Here is a 25809-nt window from a genome sequence, read left to right on the forward strand (position 1 = left end):
TCAGTTAATAAATGATATTAATTACAGCCCGGCCGGGTACTTAAATAGCATTCGCGCTACATTTCCGAATGAAATTTTAGGCATACATCTTCTTGGTCCTTTCCTCCAGAGTGAGTTAAATAAAAATCGTTTTCTTTTAGTAATTGTAGATCATTTTTCAAAATGGACAGAAATTGTTCCACTTAAACGCGCTTCAGCCAAAACAGTCGCAGATGCATTCTTACACAGATACATTTTAAAATACGGTGCACCGATAAAGTCATTAGCGATAACGGTAAACAATTCATTAGTCAAATATCTGAAAACATATGCACTGGACTTGGCATATGCCATATCAAAATGGTTCCGTATAGACCACAGGCAAACATAGCAGAAAGAGTTAATAAAAACACTGTAAAAATAATTCGCAGTTACGTTAGCACACATCACAAGCGCTGGGATGGCTACATAAATGAGTTAGCTTATGCTTTAAGAACGGCAAATCACGATACTACGGGAAAAACCCCAGCAGAATTATTTTTAGGCCGAAAGTTAATTACGCCTTTAGATAAATTATTCTTTGTGCAACAAAGAGAGCAAGAATTTAAACAGAAAGACGTGCAAACGCTTATTGACCAGGCGATTAAAAGCTCGGATACGGCAAGAAATAGGCAAAAAGTATATTATGATAGAAAACGCCGTGAAGCAGATTTTAAAGTTGGGGATAAAGTGTTGAAGCGGAAATTTTCTTTATCAAGTGCCCAGACAATTTTACTGCAAAGTTAGCTCCAAAATTTGAAGGCCCCTATGTAATTCAGGAAATCAACGGAGTCGTATTGTACCTTAAGAACGAGAGAGGGGAAATCTGTAAAGCAAGTCCCGACCAGGTGAAAAAATATTATAATCAAAATGATTTTGAAATCCTTAAAAGTTTCTTGCAGGACTCAAGCGTAAAAGAAGTAGAAGGTCCAGAAGTAACGTCACCCGTTCCACCACCCAAGAAGCAGAGAACTGAATAGAAACATAGCCCTTCTACAACCCATGCGACGGTACCGAAAAGTAGAAACGAAATCTTTCAGACTCCAGCATTTAAGAAAAACAAGAAAGCAAAGCCGCCGCGTAAAGAAACCTTGGTAAAGAGGAAAACAGCACTTACAACGTATCGCAGTAGAAATTATACATAGAGGAGAACGCTCGCAGGGCCAGAGAGTCAGGTGCAAACAAGGCCGCCGTTCCCGAAAATAAAAAGACAGCAGCAGGAACGAAAAGACCACCACCAACAGCAGAAATTCAAGCATGACTCCAGACCGGAGGACGCCAAGACCAGCCGTCCAGGGGAAAAACGGAAAAGACAGCAACCCGACGACTACCACTCCAAGAGGCCAGCATGCAGAGGGCGAAAAAGAAAAATTAACGTGGACGACACTCGGAGGTCATTAAGGAGAAGACTGACGTCCATGAAACCTATAACGTGGGAGCAGTTCTGCCAGAAAAGAATGACGGAGTTCCAATCATCGAAAACTCAAAGATGCTGGAAGGAAGAGAACAACATTGATTGCTGAAGTCCAGGAAAAGTTGCTGTAAGAAGACAGATTTAAATAAGTATACACAGAAATTTATTATACCTTTTGTGAGATAACAGATTTTTTTTTAATGTAAACGAGGCTCTTAAAATTTAGTTCAGAATTGTAGAAACTTTTCAACAGGTCGTTTGTAGGACCTGCTTCCAAGTTTTCCAAATTCTGGCAGCGGCAAATGTAGGGTTTATATTTATTTTAACTAACATTTATTTTAAGTTTAAACTATCTTTCCTGTCAAGCCTTACTTTCCCCTGAAATTGCCAATGCCAGAGTATGTAAATTTTAGTAGAACGCGCAAGGATTCAAATTATCAGCAGAAGTATTCTGAGTTAAATAGAAAGGAAACGAGTTCGAAAGGGTGCTTTTTTTGCTTCACGAGTGTGGAGGTGGCTAGTTAGAAATTGAAGAACCACGCGTTTCGGCCTGTGTGCTTGCCTCGGCAAATTGTTAATCTTTCAACGTAATATTCAGAGTTTGCTGAAATATCAGCGGTATTTTAGAACGCGGTGAGGTTAGTTACGTTTAGAGAGCCTCGTAGTTAGTCACTTGTTAGTATCTCTTTTTAGTTTCTTATTTTTATTTTACCGCCGGTTCGGCGTAGTTTGTGAGCGTCAAGAGCACGCATTTGTAACTTCTAAAGTTGAATAAAAGGGATTTAAACTCTTCTCAAGACTTTGGTCTATTTCCTGTTCTCAGCAGTCACCACTTTGTTGCGTGCAGGTTGCAAACGCGCAACTTTACATTGGCACCCGAACACTTGTCGAACTGAAATGGCCGAAAATTGGATGGAAGCCGCGGGACAACAACAAGAAATGGCAAGCCAAATTTGGATACCTGGTCCAGACGTTGAGAGCGTCAATCAAGCCAAACGTCAATTTCGACGGAAAAAATTCGGTGGCGATATTTTTAGAAAGCCTCGACAATCACTTTCAGCTCTACCCTGTGCCTGAAAGACAAAAAGTTGCCATCGCCAAATCTGCACTAAGAGGACAGGCCGCGCTATGGTGGAAGAATATAGGCAAATTTTTATTAGGGGAATTCGGAGGCCAGACATATACATTTGAAAATTTCAAAAAATCGTTATTAAAGGCCTTCCCCATAGTGAAAGATCGAGCAAGGCTAGAAGCCGAACTATATAGTTTCTATCAACGGAATATAGAAGAGTTGACGGACTTTATTCTGCGAAAAATTAAGCTGACGGATATGCTGTAGGGGAAGAAACCCGACGCGGAGATTATTGAAATAATCTTACCAAGATTGTTACCTTCTGTTCAAGACTACTTCGAAATTAGAAACCCAAGCACATTGCAGGAGCTCTTCGAATTGGCGGTCAAGTTTCAAAATCGCAGAATAGCGGAAAAAGCTAGAGGGGCATCGTATTCTCAAAGTATCCGAAGGCAATCTTCAAATGAGCAGACCAGAAATGCAAACCGCTCTTATGGGGAAAAGAGTTATCAAGCTAACTCATCGAACCTCGAAGGTCAAGGCCCAAAAAAGAAATTTGAAAACAAACGTCCGCGTACCCAGAAGGCAGAAGTTGAAAGGAAAGCTTTAAACGAGTAGAGGGGCCTGTGAAAGCGAGGGTCCAGACCCCGGAAGTTTTAAAAAAACCCTCAAAAAGACACTTAAATACGGTCATCGTAAAAAACTCCCATCTACCAATTATACAAGTTCTGGTTGCCGATGTACCAGTAGAAGCCCTCATCGATACAGGAGCAGAAGGTAATTTTATGAGTGATACATTTTTCAGGAAGAATTTTTTTAGGTTACGATTATTTAAAAACAAAAACACAGAAATTATAGCGGCACAAGGAAAAACCTGTCAATGCATCAGGAAATTATCATTAAACATAATAGGTAAAAGATGAAAGCCTCAAAGTATTAATTTTTGTAGTAAAAAATCTGCAAAATCCACTTATTTTAGGTATGGAGTTTTTAAGGGCCGCGAGGGCCAAACTGAATTTTCAAGACAGTTCTATTGTGCTGGAGATGGACCGCAGGGTGGTGAAACCAGTGGAACAGCCGCAAGTTGACCTTAGCCATTTGAATGACTATGAAAGTCAAGCCATCCAGCAAGTGGTGAGTACTTTTTCAAACTTGTTTTCAGACCGGCCTGGTAGCTGTCAAATAGTTACGCATGAGATACAGTTAACTGCCGACAAACTCTGTAGGACTAAACCTTATCGCTATGATAAACAGAAAGACCTAATTATAGAAGAACATATTCAGGAAATGTTAAAGAACAAAATAATAACGCCCATAAATAGTGAGTACGCGAGTCCAGTCGTACTATGTAGAAAAAAGAACGAGTTTCCTCCTTCGGATAAAAGGGCTTGGAGGTTTGCTATCTATTACAGAAAACTGAATAGTATTACTAAATTCTCAGTTTACCCTTTGCCGGTTATAGAGGAAATTATTAGAAAGATTAAATCTACTAGATACATGATTACTTTGGACTTAACGTCTGGCTACTATCAAATAGCTATGAGACCCGAAGACATATATAAAACCGCATTTATAACAAAATCGGGCACTTATGCATTTTTACGCATGCCCTTTGGGTTGTGTGGGGCCCCGTCAACATTCCAGAGAGCTATGGACATTGTTCTAAAGCCTTTTCTAGAAAAATCGACTTTAATCTATTTAGATGATATAATTATAACGAGTAGTACGTTGGAGCAACATATTAAAGATCTAGAAGAAGTTTTTAAATTATTAAAAGAGGCCGGTCTTACAATTAACGCCTCAAAATGCAAGTTCGCAACTAAAGAACTTAAATATCTGGGTTATAAAATTTCGCAAAAGGGTATAGAAATTCAAGATTCAAAAATAAAAGCAATCAAGAATTTCCCACCTCCCAACACCGCCAAGAAACTTTCTTCTTTCCTTGGGTTATGTTCTTACTATCAGTCATTCATAAAAGATTTCGCTAATATTTTTGAACCCTTGTTAGTAATTAAAAGAAAGAAAAGTAAATTCACGTGGACAGCGGAAGCAAATACCGCATTTGAAAGATTAAAAGAAACGCTCATCAATGCCCCTGTTTTGAAATTCCCGGAGGGGGACGAAAACCTGGAAATTGCAGCAGATGCGTCGGACTATGCTGTGGGTGCGGTTCTTATGCAAAATAGCCATCCTTTGGTATTTTTTAGTAAAACGTTGAATCATACACAAAGGAATTATACAGCTACAGAGAGAGAAACATTAGCCGTATTAATGGCTGTACACAAATTTCGAGTTTATTTCGGCAAAGCGCCAGTAACAGTCTTTTCGGATCATGCGGCTGTTGGTGGACTTTACTCGGGGAAAAACCTAACGCCCAGGTTAATAAGATGGGCTTTAAAACTCCAAGAATATAATCTAATAATAAAATATAAACCGGGTAAGGAAAACAATGTAGCTGACGCACTTTCTCGTATAAAACTGGACGATGAAGGTAATGAACTTAAATGCGCTGTGTTGACTTCAAAAATTTTAGATTCTAGAGATACAATTATCGCTGAACTGAAAGCTGATCCTAAATTTGGAAGTATCTATGCATATTTGAAAGACCCCGAAAGCTTTGAGCACACAGATATCGATGCGATAAGAAATAGAGCAGAAAACTATGAAATAATAGATAATTTATTATTTTATACGAAAACAACAAACGAAAATCTCGAGTACAAACCAGTCATCCCAGCCTCGCTTCGATTAAGCATTTTGAAGGAATTACACGACGCGAAAACAGCGGGTCATTTAGGGGTCAGAAAGACTTTAAAAAGGGTACGCGAGGCGGTATATTTCCCGCAATTATACAAAATAGTAACTGCGTATGTCAGGTCCTGCAATCAATGTCAGTTAATAAATGATATTAATTACAGCCCGGCCGGGTACTTAAATAGCATTCGCGCTACATTTCCGAATGAAATTTTAGGCATAGATCTTCTTGGTCCTTTCCTCCAGAGTGAGTTAAATAAAAATCGTTTTCTTTTAGTAATTGTAGATCATTTTTCAAAATGGACAGAAATTGTTCCACTTAAACGCGCTTCAGCCAAAACAGTCGCAGATGCATTCTTACACAGATACATTTTAAAATACGGTGCACCGATAAAGTCATTAGCGATAACGGTAAACAATTCATTAGTCAAATATCTGAAAACATATGCACTGGACTTGGCATATGCCATATCAAAATGGTTCCGTATAGACCACAGGCAAACATAGCAGAAAGAGTTAATAAAAACACTGTAAAAATAATTCGCAGTTACGTTAGCACACATCACAAGCGCTGGGATGGCTACATAAATGAGTTAGCTTATGCTTTAAGAACGGCAAATCACGATACTACGGGAAAAACCCCAGCAGAATTATTTTTAGGCCGAAAGTTAATTACGCCTTTAGATAAATTATTCTTTGTGCAACAAAGAGAGCAAGAATTTAAACAGAAAGACGTGCAAACGCTTATTGACCAGGCGATTAAAAGCTCGGATACGGCAAGAAATAGGCAAAAAGTATATTATGATAGAAAACGCCGTGAAGCAGATTTTAAAGTTGGGGATAAAGTGTTGAAGCGGAAATTTTCTTTATCAAGTGCCCAGACAATTTTATTGCAAAGTTAGCTCCAAAATTTGAAGGCCCCTATGTAATTCAGGAAATCAACGGAGTCGTATTGTACCTTAAGAACGAGAGAGGGGAAATCTGTAAAGCAAGTCCCGACCAGGTGAAAAAATATTATAATCAAAATGATTTTGAAATCCTTAAAAGTTTCTTGCAGGACTCAAGCGTAAAAGAAGTAGAAGGTCCAGAAGTAACGTCACCCGTTCCACCACCCAAGAAGCAGAGAACTGAATAGAAACATAGCCCTTCTACAACCCATGCGACGGTACCGAAAAGTAGAAACGAAATCTTTCAGACTCCAGCATTTAAGAAAAACAAGAAAGCAAAGCCGCCGCGTAAAGAAACCTTGGTAAAGAGGAAAACAGCACTTACAACGTATCGCAGTAGAAATTATACATAGAGGAGAACGCTCGCAGGACCAGAGAGTCAGGTGCAAACAAGGCCGCCGTTCCCGAAAATAAAAAGACAGCAGCAGGAACGAAAAGACCACCACCAACAGCAGAAATTCAAGCATGACTCCAGACCGGAGGACGCCAAGACCAGCCGTCCAGGGGAAAAACGGAAAAGACAGCAACCCGACGACTACCACTCCAAGAGGCCAGCATGCAGAGGGCGAAAAAGAAAAATTAACGTGGACGACACTCGGAGGTCATTAAGGAGAAGACTGACGTCCATGAAACCTATAACGTGGGAGCAGTTCTGCCAGAAAAGAATGACGGAGTTCCAATCATCGAAAACTCAAAGATGCTGGAAGGAAGAGAACAACATTGATTGCTGAAGTCCAGGAAAAGTTGCTGTAAGAAGACAGATTTAAATAAGTATACACAGAAATTTATTATACCTTTTGTGAGATAACAGATTTTTTTTTAATGTAAACGAGGCTCTTAAAATTTAGTTCAGAATTGTAGAAACTTTTCAACAGGTCGTTTGTAGGACCTGCTTCCAAGTTTTCCAAATTCTGGCAGCGGCAAATGTAGGGTTTATATTTATTTTAACTAACATTTATTTTAAGTTTAAACTATCTTTCCTGTCAAGCCTTACTTTCCCCTGAAATTGCCAATGCCAGAGTATGTAAATTTTAGTAGAACGCGCAAGGATTCAAATTATCAGCGGAAGTATTCTGAGTTAAATAGAAAGGAAACGAGTTCGAAAGGGTGCTTTTTTTGCTTCACGAGTGTGGAGGTGGCTAGTTATAAATTGAAGAACCACGCGTTTCGGCCTGTGTGCTTGCCTCGGCAAATTGTTAATCTTTCAACGTAATATTCAGAGTTTGCTGAAATATCAGCGGTATTTTAGAACGCGGTGAGGTTAGTTACGTTTAGAGAGCCTCGTAGTTAGTCACTTGTTAGTATCTCTTTTTAGTTTCTTATTTTTATTTTACCGCCGGTTCGGCGTAGTTTATGAGCGTCAAGAGCACGCATTTGTAACTTCTAAAGTTGAATAAAAGGGATTTAAACCCTTCTCAAGACTTTGGTCTATTTCCTGTTCTCAGCAGTCACCACTTTGTTGCGTGCAGGCTGGAAGCGCGCAACTTTACAACCCTCTCTCCTTTTTATAGATATATCGCTTTAAACTTAATGTAGGTACTTTTGCATCATCCTATATGTTATATATAATATATATACATATTTCAAAGCATATTTTTCTGTAAGATCAAGAAACGGAAAAAGAATAGCTCAAAGGTTTAAAGGGAAATGAGGAAGTCTACTTAAAGCAACTGTCCATGTTAAAAAGATTATCTGTGCCTACTATTTTCTCAAGCGTTTTATTGTTACAAAATCCGTGATATTATTATGTGAAGGTTTGCATAAAATACAAATTATTATTGATATTTTTCTTCTCTTTTATAAACTTGAAAACTCTTAAGAAAAAGTAGATATAATGAAAAACAATAGCTACTTTTTTTTATCAAGTTGACTGAAATCTCTTACTCGTTAAACAATGGAAAAGTAAAATTAATCTGCTGGCTTAAAGGTAAGTTTGGAAGTTTCGTGAAAAAAAAAAAGCCAATTCGGACCTGTAAACACAAAATCCACAATGCAGATAATAACAATAATGGTGATAAAAAGTGAATATGAATAGCTGATATTGTATACAACATATATGTAATCATTAAAGAAACAGATAATAACTGCTACAATAATTTAATCGTTTTAACTTACAGTGTTAAAAGAATGTAAGCTAAATCAAGGGAAATTACGGTAATTTAGTAAAACAATGATAATCAATAAAATTCAAAAAAAGTAATACCAAAATTACGAATATGAATTTAAACAAAAACAAACAAACAAACAAAAAAGACTAGAAGAGAAACACGCTAATGTGACAATCGAAATCGTAAAAACAACCTTGTATTTAGCGTAAGTATATTTAAACACTCAATCGATTTCGAGGGCAGCTAAAGGTCCCTCCTCATCAGGAGAAAGAAATACCTAGAAAGAAGAAAAATAAAGGGGAAGGAGTCTCAGAAACACATGGTCTTTATCAGCACTGCACGTGGTTATAACCGGATTTTTAATCAGAGTACACTGGCCGCCTACTTTTACTGAGCCAGGCTATCTGATTAAACGTGTAACACAAAGGACAAGAGAACACGGGAGTAGTACGGAAGTAACACAAAGGACAAGGAATATTACTGGAGTCTCTAAATTGATAAATGAAGGCCCATACTGCTCGATCCCTAAAGATCCTTCAACTTCGGACCTCAGGAAAGTTAAAAGTGCTATCAAATCTTCTCATATTCTGCCAACGCAGTTGAAGAAATCACTTATTCCACCTATTACTAATTGCGCTAGGCTTTATGCTCTTCCAAAAGTCCACAAAACCGGTATTCCTTTTCGACCAATTGTTTCCAACATAGGTACTGCTTCATATCCTTTGGGAAAATATTTATTTAGTTTCCAGATTTTCTCCTTTACTTGCTAACAATATTCACACTGTAAAAAATTCTGTTGAAGTCATTGATAAACTTAAAAATATTTCTCCACTTCGTTCCATTATGGTTTCATTTGATGTCAAATCACTGTTTACTAATGTTCCGGTCGAAGGAGCACTAAATTGTCTTGAAACTAGGCCTTCGGGAACATACTGAAATTAATGAGTTGGTTTCGCTTACTAAAGTCTCTCTGAGTCAAACCCCCTTTGTTTTCCAAAATGCATATTTTCGTCAAGTTGAAGGATTGGCTATGGGTAATCCTCTCAGTCCGGTACTTGCTGACATTTATATGCACTATTTTGAGATGAAATTATTTGATAAACTATCTTTTCGTCTTTGGATTCGGTATGTAGACGACACTTTCGCGCTTTTTGACGGTTATAAAGAGGATTTATCCGAGATTCTATCTATTATGAATTCAATTGATCCAGCCATCCAATTCACTCTTGAAATTGAATCCAACAATTCCCTCCCCTTCCTTGATATTCTTATAATCCGCAATGAAACTGATTTTAGCACCACTGTGTACCGTAAACCCTTTGCAGTTTGTTTATCACCCCTTTCCAAGTCATGCCATCCTGTTAAAGCAAAAAATGGCTTCTTTTTACTATTATGTATTCCGCACGCTTAAAGTTTGTTCCTCTGAAGCTTTGCTTACCTATGAACTTAATTATTTGAGAGCAGTTGCGATTGACCGTGAATTATCTCCCGTGATTATTGATAAAGCCGTTAAAAAATTTTCAGATTCCCATCAAAGAAGCCATTCCACTGTTAGAAATAATATTAATGATCTTGTTGTGCTTCCATTTTATCCTTCTGTTAGCTACAAAATTGCGCGGATTCTCCCGAAATTCAATTTTCAAGTCGTTTTCTCCCCTTTTAATAAAATTCACCCTTCGATTCTAAAAGATTGCGTTTCTGTCTTGAATTCTTGGGGAATTTATAGTATATCATGTCAGTGTGGTTTAAGATATATTGGCCAAGCAAAAAGAGCATTGAAGTTTCGTATCAAAGAACATGAATCTTACGTCAGAAAAGGCGAAATTAACAAGTCTTCAATAGCGTATCATAGTTGGACATTTAACCATAATTTTGACTTTGGGTCTGCAAAAATTATCCAAAAGGCTTCTTCCATAGGTGAATTGGATTTTCTTGAGGCTTTTCATATTCACAAAAATTTAGCATGCTTAGTTAATGATTTTAAGTCCAATCCAGTCCTTCCTAATGCCTTTAAAATTCTACTATCTTAATTCAGCTACTATTTTTGCCGATAGATGGCGTTACCTCCTCGCGTTTGGTACTACCAGAGGGTATAAAAATCCGTTCAGTGGTTACTTTCCATTATTCGAAGTTCAGATTTTGAGCGTGAAGGTGCAGTTGCCCCTCGCTCCCTATTTTTAACTTCGCTTATTCTCTTGTCCTTTGTGTTACATGTTTGATCAGATAGCCTGGCTCAGTAAAAGTAGGCGGCCAGTGTACTCTGATTAAAAATCCGGTTATAACCACGTGCTGTGCTGATAAAGACCACGTGTTTCTGAGACTCCTTCCCCTTTATTTTTCTTCTTTCTAGGTATTTCTTTCTCCTGATGAGGAGGGACCTTTAGCTGCCCTCGAAATCGATTGAGTGTTTAAATATACTTCCGCTGTTTTTACGATTTTGAAACAAAAAAGACTCAAAAATACATACGCAAACAACTGAACAAACAGCATCTCTCTCTCTCTCTCTCTGTATATATATATATATATATATATATATTATATATGTATTTACAATATGTAAATAATTTTAATGAAATTATATGTAAATTATAATATCTCTTGTAAGTAAGGAAAAGCCTCAGTAACATGAAAATCCTCAGAAAGCTCAGTATTGCCGGAAAGACAGGGTTACAGAGATAAGTTCATTTAATACTGACGTAAATTACTATCTCGCAAAATTCGGCGAGAAACCGCCAAATGTCGCCAAGCTTTCTGATCATTTGGCGATATTTTGGTATGATTTATGTGTAACTGGTCCGATCCCTGTGTAACTGTAGCTGTATCCGGCTCTATATGACTGTAACTCTGTATTCCCTCCAGCAATTTCCGAGAAATCGATGGTACTGGAAATTTATCGGACGATTGGGGAAAACAATAAAGACAGGAGACAGCATCATTTTCATTTGAGCTCAAACTATTGACATATCACTGTGCGAGCTTACGCATTTGAGGCTTTTTGGATTGCCTTGTATTCAGCGTTCTTAGTAATTTGAAATGGTGACTACTGAATGTGCTCTGTCATACTGAGAAAACCTCTAAGAATACTTATCGGTTCTGTGTGCATTCATTGCATTTCGAATCCGTACGCACATAACAGTATGATTAGCTTATTACTTCCTTGTACGAAGTAAAAAGGAAGTATTGTAATCGCGAAAAGTTTCTGGCAGCATATTTCAACGAAAATATCCATTTTGACCGCTATCGAATGCAATTTAACAATGTTTTTGCGTGATATCTGTACGTAAGGACAGAATAAAATACTCTTTTCCTTCAAAAAAATTATAAAACTGCTTTAAAATGAATTCTGAAGAGAATTTTTCGTGGCGTCTGTACGAACGTATGTACGTACGTATCTCGCATAACTCAAAAACGAGTAGCCTCAGGACGTTGAAATTTTGTATATAGGACTGCTATAACATGTTAGATGTGCACCTCGTATTTGGTTGCAATCGACCGCACCAAACGTATATAAATATATTTATAAGAAAAAAATTGAATTTAATTAAATAAATGTAAATACAAATTTAATTAAATAATTCTTTGCGCCATTGCTGCAAGAAATGAAATTTAAATTTAAACAAATTACATTTAAATTTTAACAAACACTTATAAAAGTAAAAAAGCAAATTTAAAGCCAAAATTAAAAAAAGCAAATTTAAAGCCAAAAAATTTTAATATATATATATATTTAAAAAAATGTGTAAACATATAAAAGATTTAATTTTCGAACTAATCTACAATATCATTTAAATTCAGAAGCATAAGTAAATCAAGTGCAAAACCAATCCATGAAAATAAATTCACTAATTTAGCAACTAAAATTAATCCATACAATTTTTTTAAAAAATGCATAAGTGAATGACTGTTGAGCAGGCAGGAGACAGACTTATCAAGGGGAAGTAGCCTCCAAACCTAACTCTCCAATCATTCAATTCGTGTTTCGTCATTCATGCAGGCAAGGGTAAAAGTCAAAACCAAAAGTAAAAAAGGAAGAATGTCCAAAAAGAAATACCAATAAAGTGGTACCCTTAGAAATTAGCATTTAAGAATTAAAGTTTTAAAAGGAAAATACTAAGTCTTTTGAGAAACAAGCAAGTAAAGTCAAGTATTAATTAAACTTTTTTAAAAAAAATTAAATTTAAAAAAAAACTAATTTTTTATAAAAAAAAATAATCTAGAAACTAATGTATTTTAGAAACCCTTGTCTACAGAAACCTCCCCGACACGAATATGCATATCAATAAAAAGAAACTAAAAAAGAACTGGACATAATCCATATAAACCAATAAGAAACATAAAGAACTAATTTACAGTTTTTAAAAAACAAATATATACTTAAAAATATAATTTCATATTTAGAAAATACTTGAATACTACATAAAAAATTTTAAAAAATACTTAAAGCAAGTAAATAGTAAGTTTTAATTCTAACTTACCTACTAAATGAGCGTTGGGGTCTGCAAAAGTGTTTTTAAAAAGAAGTGTGTTCTTCAAATTAATTATATAGATGGCTCTTATGTAGGTAAAGTTGAGTGCCAAGCTGCTATCTTTGTTATATTAAAAATTTTTTGCAAACATTAATATTAAAAAATATATCTAGAAAAAATTAAATTAAAAATTAAAAATCCTAAAGGTATGTAATTCAAGTTTTAATTTTAACGATAAATTATTTAGGGAGTTAAGCCAATCAAGAGAGGTAAGTTTGCTTGAAGTAAAATAGAGTTAAGTGGTATTGTGAATTAATAAATGTAAAGTGTTTGTAATGTGAAATGTGTGTTCTGTTGAAAAATTGTGTAAAAATTGCAAGGCAAATAATTAAAGTAATTAAGTAAAAATTAAATGTTTTAAAATGAAAGTTTTAAAGCAAAATTTAAAATGTCAATTTTTTTTTTAAACGAAGTCCTTAAAAAACCTCTAAAAAAATTCCCAGTAATTTCCCAAAAATTCCTTAAAGAAGTTAAATTTAAATTTAAAGAAAGAAAATATTGAAAGTTTAATGAACTTGATTTTAACTGGTATATCAAAACTTAACTAAATACTGGCTAAAGTATGGAAAATTAGAAGAAGATTAAAATCTTCACTCAATTCGGGCTATAACTGAGACTTTTGAAAAGAGTTGGCCCTTTATTAGTAAAAGGAAAGAATCCAGTATTGATTAAATATACATATTTACAAATTTATTTACAAATAATTTCTTTACTCTTCTTTATCCTTCATTACCCTCCAGCTAAGGTTTAAGGTAATGTTATCATATCAAAAAGAGCCAAAAAATTATAAAGTTAATGCCTGCCTTTTTAATATATAAATAAGAACACACTTACTTCTCTTTAAAAACACTTTTGCAGACCCCAACGCTCATTTAGTAGGTAAGTTAGAATTAAAACTTACTATTTACTTGCTTTAAGTATTTTTTAAAATTTTTTATGTAGTATTTAAGTATTTTCTAGATATGAAATTATATTTTGAAGTATATATTTGTTTTTTAAAAACTGTAAATTAGTTCTTTATGTTTCTTATTGGTTTATATGGATTATGTCTAGTTCTTTTTTAGTTTCTTTTTATTGATATGCATATTCGTGTCGGGGAGGTTTCTGTAGACAAGGGATTCTAAAATACATTAGTTTCTAGATTATTTTTTATAAAAAATTAGTTTTTTTTTAATTTAATTTTTTTTTAAAAAGTTTAATTTAATACTTGACTTTACTTGCTTTTTCTCAAAAGACTTCATTAGTATTTTCCTTTTAAAACTTTAATTCTTAAATGCTAATTTCTAAGGGTACCACTTTATTGGTATTTCTTTTTGGACATTCTTCACTTTTTACTTTTGGTTTTCACTTTTACCCTTGCCTGCATGAATGACGAAACACGAATTGAATGATTGGAGAGTTAGGTTTGGAGGCAACTTCCCCTTGATAAGTCTGTCTCCTGCCTGCTCAACAGTCATTCACTTATGCATTTTTTAAAAAAATTGTATGGATTAATTTTAATTTGCTAAATTAGTGAATTTATTTTCATGGATTGGTTTTGCACTTGATTTACTTATGCTTCTGAATTTAAATGATATTGTAGATTAGTTCGAGAATTAAATCTTTTATATGTTTACACATTTTTTTAAATATATATATATATATATTTAAATTTTTTTGGCTTTAAATTTGCTTTTTTGAATTTTGGCTTGAAATTTGCTTTTTTACTTTTATACGTGTTTGTTAAAATTTAAATTTAATTTGTTTAAATTTAAATATATTTATATATATATCCACTCTCTTACCCAGCTCAGTGATCTCAGTTTCTTTACTCTTATATGTTTGTAAATTGTACATTTTTTGCTTTAAAAATGATTGTATTATGTTGTTTTTATCTTCCGGTTAAGGTTTTTATGCCTTTAGTAAATCTATATGCAATATTTTTAGAATTATCAACAATTTTAAAGTTGTCTAAGTGCCGCTAAGCCTTTTTTTAATGGCGGCCATTGATGTTTACATTTGAAACAGGAGACTAGTGGATTTGTTGCCAATCTAGAGAAACTTAGCTTCGCAACAACAAAGATAAAGCATTCATTTATTATTGCCAATTAAATCATGCTTAATTCTTTCTGGAATTTTTTCGAGGAACTAAGTTTTTAAGATTTACTTCGTAATTTTTAATATAGATATTTTGAGTTTTTATGTATTTTTGCCTTCTCGCGAAGTGAGAACTGAATGAATTAAATGAGAAATACTCAATCGTCCGTGAAAAACTTTTTCTTTTTTGTTTTGTTTGCTTAATTTCTTTTATACATCATTCTAGCTTTATTATAGTATTTGAATAGAACACGTGGCAACGATTAGATAATTCTATTCTTTAAATGATATAAATTTTGTGCATTATGAGTTATAATATGTACGAAATATTCAAATTAACTGTTATATAATTATTGGATTATATAGCAGTTAACTTAGTTTCCGTTATATAATTATCATATAAGTCAACTGTTATATAATTATCAATACTGTTAAGTGAATCTAGCGCCAGAGTGTCGTTATGGTAAACAAATACTAGAGTGAATTTTAAAGAATGCATTTATTCTATTGTGGTTTACGCGCTGTCGTCGAAGTAGATTTAATTCAATCCAATAAGTTTAAATGAAATGCAAGAAAAAATGCGTATAATTTAATATTCCGTACAAGGAAGTCATGTGGTGTACACATCAGATTTTTTTATTACCGTATCGCGCGGAACTTTTATTGATTTTTTATTGAAACACACCGGCACACCCAGTTGAGAAGCATAGTGACGATGCGAGAAATGATCGGATTCATTTTACTTCCCCATAGAGCCCCTAATGGCAGGAAAAAAGGAGGAGCTTTGTCTTTTCTGGCTGATTAATAAATTGTGCCTCTACCTTCCCATTCCTTCAATTTGAGTTGTTGTTGCGTTACTTTTGAGAAAACAGGGACACAGCTCAAGGGAACAAAGACTTGGCTAAAAATGTCGTGTCAGGAATAATTAACTTTTCTAGATGGTTCGTTTTTCCGCTGAGATTAACAGGAGCTTACTCGTTTAAATTTATAAATGACATTAATTATGACTGATTCGGTTCAAAACTGATTCATAGAATTCATAATATTTCTGTTGTGATTCAAAAGTCGCGCACATCAAACTTTCAAATATTCTGGAAATTCTAAAATGGATATTAATGGCAAATTATTTCAATAGATGACATCTCTATATTGTTGCAAGTAAGGATTACTTAGAAATTTCAGTTGCAGTTTATACTGTACTTTTTGTGCTGTTTCATTTGCAATTTTTGTTGTACTTCCAACATAGAAACTTCGCTAAAATCCACTCCAGTCTGCTTCTTTAGGCAGAAAGAAAATTTTTTGAAGTCATGGTATTCATTACAAAACTGAGAATTAGTGTTAGCGCATTGAAACTTAGTGAAACTTTGATTATTTCACAGAGGTATTATGGAAATACATAAAAATTTATTTCGAATGTAAGTTTTAAAACTTTATGTAAAATTCTTATTTAAAAAAATACTTAATTTGCATTTTAATAAATAACATAAAAATCAATGTTTATAAATTTACGCTTTTCTAATCAATTCCTTTTTTCCCCAGAAATTTACGAGAAATCCTGGGAGGAAAAATACGCATATTCGAGAAAGCCTAATTAATAGATTTGAGTCTTAAGAAAACAGGTTGCAGTTTGCCCGAGTTCTAAATTTGTAGGACATGATATTAAATCGGGAGATGGTGTGAAAAAAAAAGTCAAATTGAAAAGAGGTACGGAGTTTAATTTTTTACAGTTTTACAAATGGAATTCATTAAGTCGACCTCAAAAAAAAGGGGGGGTAGTAGCAAGGATTACTAACTAAACGAATAAATGAAAAAAAAAAGAAGTGCGAGGTTAATCTTATTTTAATCTAGCGATCGGCACTGCAGAAGATCAAGTTAGATTAGTTGCTGAAATAATATCACAACACGAGTGAACAGCCTTAAAGTGAAAATGTGTCTGTTGTGAAATAAATACAGATAAGCAATGTAACAAATTATGCCCTTTATGCTATATTATAAGACTCGATTAAACACCGTAAACACTTATGTAATCATTTTTGTCACTGTTCAAGCTGATTTTTTAAAGGCATGAATGAGCTTCTTTTTTTTTTTTTTTTTTTTTTTTTTTTTTCGGAAAATCCTGATGTTTACTACTGATGAGACAGTTTATGGTAACACTTGCGTCTGAAGAATTCTATACACGGTGCGTCATAAATTTAGATCCATATGATAATTTTTTTGTTAAGTAGTTATTTAGCAATGTATCTCGGAATCATGTCAGTAAATTTTAGCAGATGGAATTCGAAATAATCCACGCCTGCATATGTTTTAATATTTCCATAGTACTGTGTACCTTTCTTCGCTTTGCGCTCTTCACACTTTCGCTGGCCAGTTCTTATGAGCTTTCCTTTCTTGTTCTTCTGTTGAAAGCAGTGAAAGCCAGGCCATGTTTCATTGTGCCTCCGTTATTAATATTTTTGTGTTTGTGTTTATGTAATTTTCCTATTCCGTAGGCCTTCACCTGTTCTTTCTTTCGCTATTACTATAACCTTTTGTTTATTGCTCTGTAACACGCTGAATACCATGCCAAGTTTCTGAATAGCCTCCTCATATTTTCGTGACTGTAGCTCTAAAATATCGTGCTCTAAAATACTGTAGCTCTAAAATATCGTGTTACAAAACTTCGTCTTCAGAAATAAAGCGATTAAAAAAGTTCGCAGTTTAAAAACATCGTTTCGAAAATATCGTGATAAAAATTAAAGCGTCTACAAATCATCGCATGATGATAACATCGCAGACATATGTTTTCAAAGCTTTAAAAGTTGTAAATTCTTCTTCACATAATGATGTTTGAGCGCAAAAAGAAATGAGGAGTATTTTATCTTTTATATTTGTGAGCTAATAAATTTTTCTGAAAACTTCAGAAGGAAACTTAAGCATTCAAAAACAGAAAATGAGCAAAAACTTTAATGATATTTATAGTAGTATAATATGATATGATAATTAATTAATCAATTTTAATAGCATGCAGTTACTCATCTTCCTTTTTCTAATCTTTTTTATGCTATGTTTTTCATGAAAAATTACCAATAAAATGTTATAAAAATATTAATTAATTACTATCCTTTATTAGTTAGCTATAAGCGTTTAAAATTCTATTATGCTAACCTAGAATTATTTTCCTTTTTACTTTCAGTCTTTGAATGCTTAAATTTCCTTCTTATTTTTTTCAGTAAAATTGTATTAGTTTATTCAGAAATATAAAAGTAAAAAAATTCCTCATTACTACCTGCGCTCACAAATCATTATGCGAATTTTTAAAGCTCATGTATGCGACGTTATAATCATGTGATGATTTGTAGGTGCTTTATTTTCCCCCACGATATTTTCAACGACAATGCTTTTAAACTGCGAAGATTTTGAACCGTTTTATTTTTTATGACAATGGTTGGTACCACGATGTTTTAGGTATTTTATTCCTGGTAGATACACTTTACGATCGTTGGATGCAGCTATTTGGATAATATAATAAATTTCGCAGCTAAAAGTTTCCTACGTTAAAAGCTAAAAATTTTCTATAAAATTATATCATTATTATTATATCGAGCAACGATTGATGGTTTCAATTTTGTGGTCTAACCGAAAGAGGTTTGCACTATTAGCGTTGTTTAGGAATTCGTCCGATCATTTCAGTCTATGCCCTTGCATTATTGGATTACGACAAATCACATTAGAACTACTACCAAAGGGAACGGATGCCTTTGCGAGAGAAAGGGTTTCATACTCAAATAACACATGAGGAAAACCCCGAAAACACCGTACAGGAGCCCGTTCTTGTCTTATATTCTTGTATTCTTCTTATATTCTTGTATTCGAACTTGTATTCTTGTTTTATAAAGTACTATCTAAATTTAATGCGGTATTAATAGTCTGGCATATTAACTAATTCAAGTAAATACTTGCAATTTTTTCCTAATTCTGTCATACCGGTTCTCCTGCTAAAACAATTTATAATTTATACACTGATTATAAAAAACGTTTTCACTTTTTCAAAGCAAAATAAACGATGAAAAGTAACTCAAAGAATTTTCTTAAAATATCTTCTCGAAGCTTGGTCCTTTCGTGCTCATTACGCTGAAAGAACAGTGTCAATTTCAAAGGCAAAATAAATGTTTCTCTCAACTATTTTAATTCGAAATAAAAGTTCATTGGAAGCAAATAGTGGATTATTCTTTAACAGTTGATCATAATTGTAATCAAATATTGTCTCTTAATGTTGGAAAAAATACCACTCTGAAACTGGCCGTCACTATTTTTCAAAGGCAGATATCATCAACTTCTTAAATGTTATATCATTCTATTGAGCATGTCTCCTCATAATGGGTGACATTACTTCAGTGGTTGTATCATTTTAATGCTCTTGATATGTGACGTTTCTTTGATTGAGGTCTAAAATTGATTCTTCCAAGTACCAATTTATACCCTTTAGATAAGTCCAGCGCAATGGTTGGGACATAAAAGGAGCGCTCTTTCTTGTCTTCCGTCACGATGGCGTCAGAGAAATCTTTTCATTACAAGCAAATAGCAAACGCCTGTCTAAAAGGCCCAGATCAGTGTAACCCTTTTAATAGATTTATTTGTCTTGCTAGAATAAACTTTAGATAGGTTTATAAGAAATATTCATTTTAATATCCTGATATGTTTTAAAAAAATTCATTCATACTTTTTTCGACCCTTTAGAAATTAAGTGGAAAAAGAACTGCCATTTTTGTTAATATTGTAAGAATTAGGATTCTTTCTGAAGGTTGAAGGATAATGAGATCAACTTATAAGATCCAACTATTCATTGTAATAATTTATCTCTGCTATTAGTTGGCTAACTTCCAACTGTTACGGACTATGTACGATTTTTAAATAATGATCTTAAACTCATAACTAAATTAACAAAGAGCAAAATCATTTATTATTAACCATAAAAAAGGGTATTCGCAACTAAGAAGAATCTGATATTCTTCTAAGTTCCCTATTTTGAATTTTTGTCTTATTTACTTCTTTGTAAGGAATTTTCTCTTTCCTTACCGCATACCTTCGTGGTATAATTGCAAGGCCTATTCGACTAGCAGTCGGAAAGTCTGTAACTCAAATCCCAGTGCGGGTACTGTTGGTTTATCTCGTTTACTACATCCAAAATTCTAGCTTGCTATTGACAAATGAGGCCCGAACTAAAATACTGCAGGATAACTCTCTACCATCAGAATTTGGCGAAAGGGACCCTCCTCCTGAGTTGCTCTTTAAGTGAATTTTTCCCTTCCTTAACGCATGCCTTTGTGGTGTTACTGGGAAGCATGTCCAGTTAGCTATCTGGAGGTTTAGAGTTTAAATCCCAGCGAGGGCATTGCTCCTTTTCACGTTTCCTGCTCTAAAAACCTAATAGACTCTGCAACTTCCCTCACCAATTTATCTTACTTGCGAATACTAACTTCCACTCTTACGAACTTTTTATTCATTTTTACCACGTAATTTACGAGAGGTTTATTTACTAAATCTCATTTACCGAAAGTGCTGGCAAATCTGTTGCAGAATCTGTGCTGAAGCCTAATTTTATCAACTCACAGAACTAACAGGAAAGTTACATGTGTATTCACCCAAATAGCTTACACTCTCCTGTCTTTTCCTTTTAACCTTACTTTGAGTATGCCTTTAGTGTATGATGTGATTAAAAAAAATGAAACCTGAAATGGCGGAGGAACTTAAATATTTAACTGTTTTATTAAACTCGACATAAAACTCGCAAACTTAGTAATTCTATTAGAAGGAAAAGTTCTTAAACTAAAGTAACAGATCTACAACAGCGATTTTATATAAATGAATACACATTCCGTTAGAATTACTGCATAATTATCGTGATGTATTTTCTGATTTCGTCTTAGCTATGTAACAGTTAACATTAGCACTTCCTCTTATCAATTTACGCTATATTCAACAAGAAACGAGTGAAGAGAGTTCCTGAAGTGAATTTCCAAGTTAAATTAGCACTTCATACTGAACATTTCTACTGCTAGATTGGTGGTGTTTGGTGTATTTAGTTATGGCAAAGCACACGAGGGCTATCTACCTAAGGGAAGGGATGCTTTCGTGGAGGACTTTCTAAGGGAAACTGGCTCGTATACACGTTACACATGGGGAAAACCACGAAAACGCCCATGCAGCCAGCCCGTTCCCGGGTTTCGAACCTCGGACTGCTAGATTGAGAAACGAGTTAATGAGATTCCTGAAACAAATTTTCAGGTTAAGTAACTCATTATTTAAAATTCAAGGTCTTATCAATAAGATTAAGTGAAAAAATATACATTTACATGCACACTGTGTAGAAGTGCTTCTACAGGATATCGTTAGACGCAAGTATTTTCAGAGAAATAAAATGGCTTGACCATTTTGATTTTGGTATGAATATATTTGTGATGACGCTTTATTAAAATTAAGCATTCAGCATTCGGTGCGCATAATTAACTTAAAAACAAGTATAAATAACAAAAAATTAATAGCTCATTAAAATCTATCTTTGGTGCAGTTTTAGACTCAAATGAAAACATTTTAGACTTTAAATTTTGACTAAATTTCAATAATCTCTTTGAAATTAATAAAATTCTAATTCGTCATCGTAAAAATTGAAAATATTCCTTTTCCGGTTTCATCTGCAGCTGTCATCTCTCAATTAAAGTATCTAAACTTCGATTTAAACTGACGAGTTCCTTTTTGCTGTAATCAGCTTCGTAGTTTTGAAATTTAGAAGAGTATAGTTACAACAGAATTTTCAGGTAGAAGATAGTTGACATTATACTTCATTGTTCTTGACTGCATCCTAAAGATTACGAAATTGTATTTTAAATGAAAAATATTTGCTCAAAATCTCAGCAAACAATTCAGCTCAAAAACTGCACCAGATTTACAATTCCAAGCATTGTAAATAAAAAGTTAGCATAGTAAGCTATTGAGAGAGACAAAATTATATAATATCCAGTTTATCCAGTGCTCCCATTTCAACTTGCTCAATTTGCGCTTGCTAGTTGCTTGCGTCGTAAGTGACGCAATTCCCTGAACTCATTCGAAATACCTGACGAAACGCATTTAAATGTTACGATGGTAGAGAGCGACAGCAAACGCTAGACATTTCAACTGAAGCTCATTTATATCAATTTCTGTATTATGTAGCATAAATCTGAATGCGGTTTTCGACAATTAAAAGATTATCACACATGATTATGATACACAGAAGAAAAGCGCATGAACTTTTAAAATAGGCAAGTTTTTACTTTAGACTGATGTAAGCTTTAGAAAAGCTTTAAAGCATGTCGAGAAAACTTCACCTAGTCTCCGTTCTTGAAGACAATATTATTTTACAAAAACGTATTTTGCACTTTTCTGCCGGAAATGCGTCTCTTTAAGTAGAATATTGTATGTTAGAAACCTGGTCAAAAGTATACCTTTCGACTGCGATAGGAAAAGCTAACGCTTGACCTTTTGATTTTTACGGTAGATTTATAAGACTGCTATCGAAAATTGTTATTTAACGAACTTTAAATCTTAACCTTCGTTGTTGTTTGTGTGTAAGTGTCTGTGTGAGATTTCATTTTATTCTTTTTTTTAAGTAAACTATACAAATAATTTACGAAATAATCTTGTAAAATGTTTCTGTAAGATCAATACACTTTTACTAAGACAAAAGGTCGTCATTCATTTATGCAAAATTTTTCTTCCAAAACTCTTGCATACTGATATAGAAAGCGTACTTCAGTTCAGCTTTCGACATAATTAGCAAACCTGTGCTAGATTTATATAGTTATTGGGATTTCCTGTATTATTTTATATAATCAGTCAACAATTATGCTAACAGACAAAAGTAATCTGCCTACAAACACAGTGTTGACATTTCTTTTAAGATTTATCATACCAAACATTATTTCTCTTAATAACCAGCATTTCGATTTGCAAAGTGTAACAGGCCTTTTTTTTTTTTTTTTTTTTTTTTTATCGTGAAAAGAATACACGTCAGGATCCCAAAGAAAGAAGCATCTCATTCCTATCCTTAAAACACCGAAAATTTTATTTCATCTGACTATGCTATGTTATTTAAAAGCAAGTTATTATATTTAAAAAATTATAATTGAAGAGAAAGTACCAATGATTCATTTTATAATTAAATAAATTTATATTTATATGAGAATCATCCTTCTTTCTTGTTAACATATACACTTATACTGCATTCCAGCGAAAATACTTACATAAACAGCTATATTAAAAAGAAAAGAAAAGAAATTGCAGCAGGCAATAGAACTCGTTCTACATAGCTGCATCTTAATAAAAAAATAACAATAATTAAGTATAAAAAGTTACTAATAAATAACTACAGTTTGTTTGAAGTATTTAAAATAAATTGTGGCGATTATTAGAAACTTATTCCTTTAACCGATAAAATTAATGCATTTTAATAATTTAAAACTCTCAATCTTATTAAAACAAATAAATCTCACCATTAATAGTTACAGGACGGAAAAAGGAAAATAAATTTTTATATGATGATCTCTTGCACTTGAAAATAAATACTTAAGAAATGCATTAAAACTCGCAGACGTCCGCCCATATTTAATTCGGAATAAACCACATGCAAAAATAAAAAAAATAATAAAAAAAAAAAAAAAAACAGAAGCCCAGTGGCAAACTGTAAGAAATAGGGGGCAAAATATGCCCAAAACAAAAATTGAAATTAAATTTAATTCTTTCGATGCATCGTCATCAGGGGTTGGTGCAACGAAATAAATAAATAAATAAAACGGCCTGTTTCTTGCTGCCAAAGATTTAATTTTATTTTCATTTTTGTTTTTGGCATATTTTGCCCCTCTATTTCTCACATTTTCCCATTGTGTTTTTTTTTTTTTTTTTTTTTTTTTGTTTGTTTGTTTGATTTTTTGGATGTGATTTATTCCGAATTGAACATAGGATGAATTTTAAACACATTTTTTTATTTTGCATTATTATCACCACTTGCTGCCCTTATCAGCAAACAATTATATTAGGTTTTGAACTGCTTTTACTTTGCATTATATACTGTAATAAGATTTTGGGTATGACATAGATGATGAGGATGCTGGAGATGATTCGTGAAAATGGAGATGCAGTTGCGGCCTTATTGCTGTTCCTTTTTTCTAGCATAACATTATTGAAATAAAAACACATACACGTAAAATAGCACAAGAGGCACGTCGATTCTTCCATAGCTATAATAGTATATATATATATATTACAAAATAGTTTTAAAATTTCTAAACTTTCTAAAAACATCAAGCACAATAAAACACAAATGAATAAGAAAGGAACAATTGTTTTTGGAAAGTTTAGAAATTTCTAAAGTGTTTTGTAAATATTACTGCCAGTTAATTAATACTACATTTTTTTTTCGTTAAAATTTATTGAATCACTAAATTTACTTTTAGCTTGGTCGTTTAATTAACTTAAAATTCTTACATGTTTACATATATAGCTAATTTTGTGTACATAATGTTAAGCTCATTGACAGCAAAAAAATATAAGCGTTGAAAAAAAAATGAACATAAGGATGACTTTTAGCTAGAAATTGTAAAAGATCCAAATCAGTTGATGAATTTAAAAAGCTTCCTTTATATCATTCCGTAAAAAGAGCGTGGGTTTCGTCAGAACAAATCGGTAATTTTTTTTGGAGGGAGGGAGAGAGGGAAGATCCTTTTAAATCTTCCTTTCGGAGGGGGGTGGGGGCATTTCTATTATTTAAACGCAGAGACGACCATTCGGGCGATATTTAAAGAGCTCCTGATCAGACCGCCTTATGTACACATTTCCAGAAAAATACGCTACAAGCTTTGCTACAGATCATCTACTCGCGTGACGTGCATTAGACCATCCCGCCTTGATTGCCTCGTTTTGGCGATTTTGAATTCGGTTTTGGCGAGAAGAAGTTCGTTTCTGGCAACCACAGCTATGAGTGAAATTGATGAGGAAATTTAACCTCTGAGGATAGTTTCGCCAGTGTGACCGGTAACATGTGGCAGGTCATATCAACATGAACTGAACTTGGATAGAAATCACGTGTCTTTTATAATATACAGTTTGTTTCCCTTTTGTCGGCAAGAAATATCATTGTCATCTGTTTATCATTTATAATACGAAAATGCGGCGAAGAAAGGTACTGTAAATTTCACTTTTCAGGCTTTATTTTTTATTTAGTTGAATTAGTATTAGCATCAGTATCAGTAATATTTGCTCTGAAACGAATTATTTGGAGACCCGAATTTTTATTTGAAATTTTTTAAAAGAATAGAAGAAAGACTTAATAAGAATTTTTTGTTTAATTATACGTTTTTCCTTTCTTTTCTCCTTCCTCTTTTTTGTTTGTTTTTTAAACTACATTTAATTTTTCGTTTAATTAGAAGCATCTTCTTTCTCCTTTTGCATTTTTTAAAGCTTTTGTATTTATATCATAATATCTTAAAATTAATTTTATGAAATTTTTGGTCAAACATTTCTTCAATTTCATGAAAAATTTATACAAGTATTCAGACTCTTATGATAGACTGTTTATGCTTTCTACGTGTGTTTTTTCCTTTAGTAAATAGTTAAAAGAGTATGCATTAATGAAGAGAATTTGGTTTATTCAATGAAACTGTTTTTGAGGGGTTACTAATTTCGCAGTTTTGAAACAATATTTATCATAAATATTACTACTAATAATAATATTACATAATGAATCATCTGTTATTATTAAAATATGCACATATCTGTAATAAAGTACACTATAATTGTTATAGTATGCAGTTTATTACTTATCATTTTATACACGCCATTTCATCTCCCCTCTCCCTCTTAAATCCTTGTCTGCTCTTTTCAT

The 25809-nt window shown here is 33.3% G+C and overlaps 1 protein-coding gene across 2 annotated transcripts in view; it reads left to right on the forward strand.

The window, feature by feature from the left end:
• LOC118202936 (solute carrier family 2, facilitated glucose transporter member 1-like) overlaps positions 1-25809 on the forward strand; it is a 184180-nt gene that overhangs the window by 51388 nt on the left and 106983 nt on the right. The window contains exon 1 of one of the 2 annotated variants that reach the window (XM_035375150.2): positions 24863-25107. The exons of the other annotated variant lie outside the window; for it this stretch is intronic. Coding sequence (XP_035231041.1) covers positions 25093-25107 — 15 coding nt within the window. The 5' untranslated portion in view covers positions 24863-25092. Of the gene's footprint in view, positions 1-24862; positions 25108-25809 lie in introns of those variants that run through there. 2 annotated transcript variants of the gene reach the window in all.

Source organism: Stegodyphus dumicola, chromosome X1 (assembly GCF_044657685.1).
Source record: "Stegodyphus dumicola isolate Sdum_Otavi_A_Nest chromosome X1, ASM4465768v1".
In the NCBI taxonomy this organism is placed as follows: Eukaryota; Metazoa; Arthropoda; class Arachnida; order Araneae; family Eresidae; genus Stegodyphus; species Stegodyphus dumicola.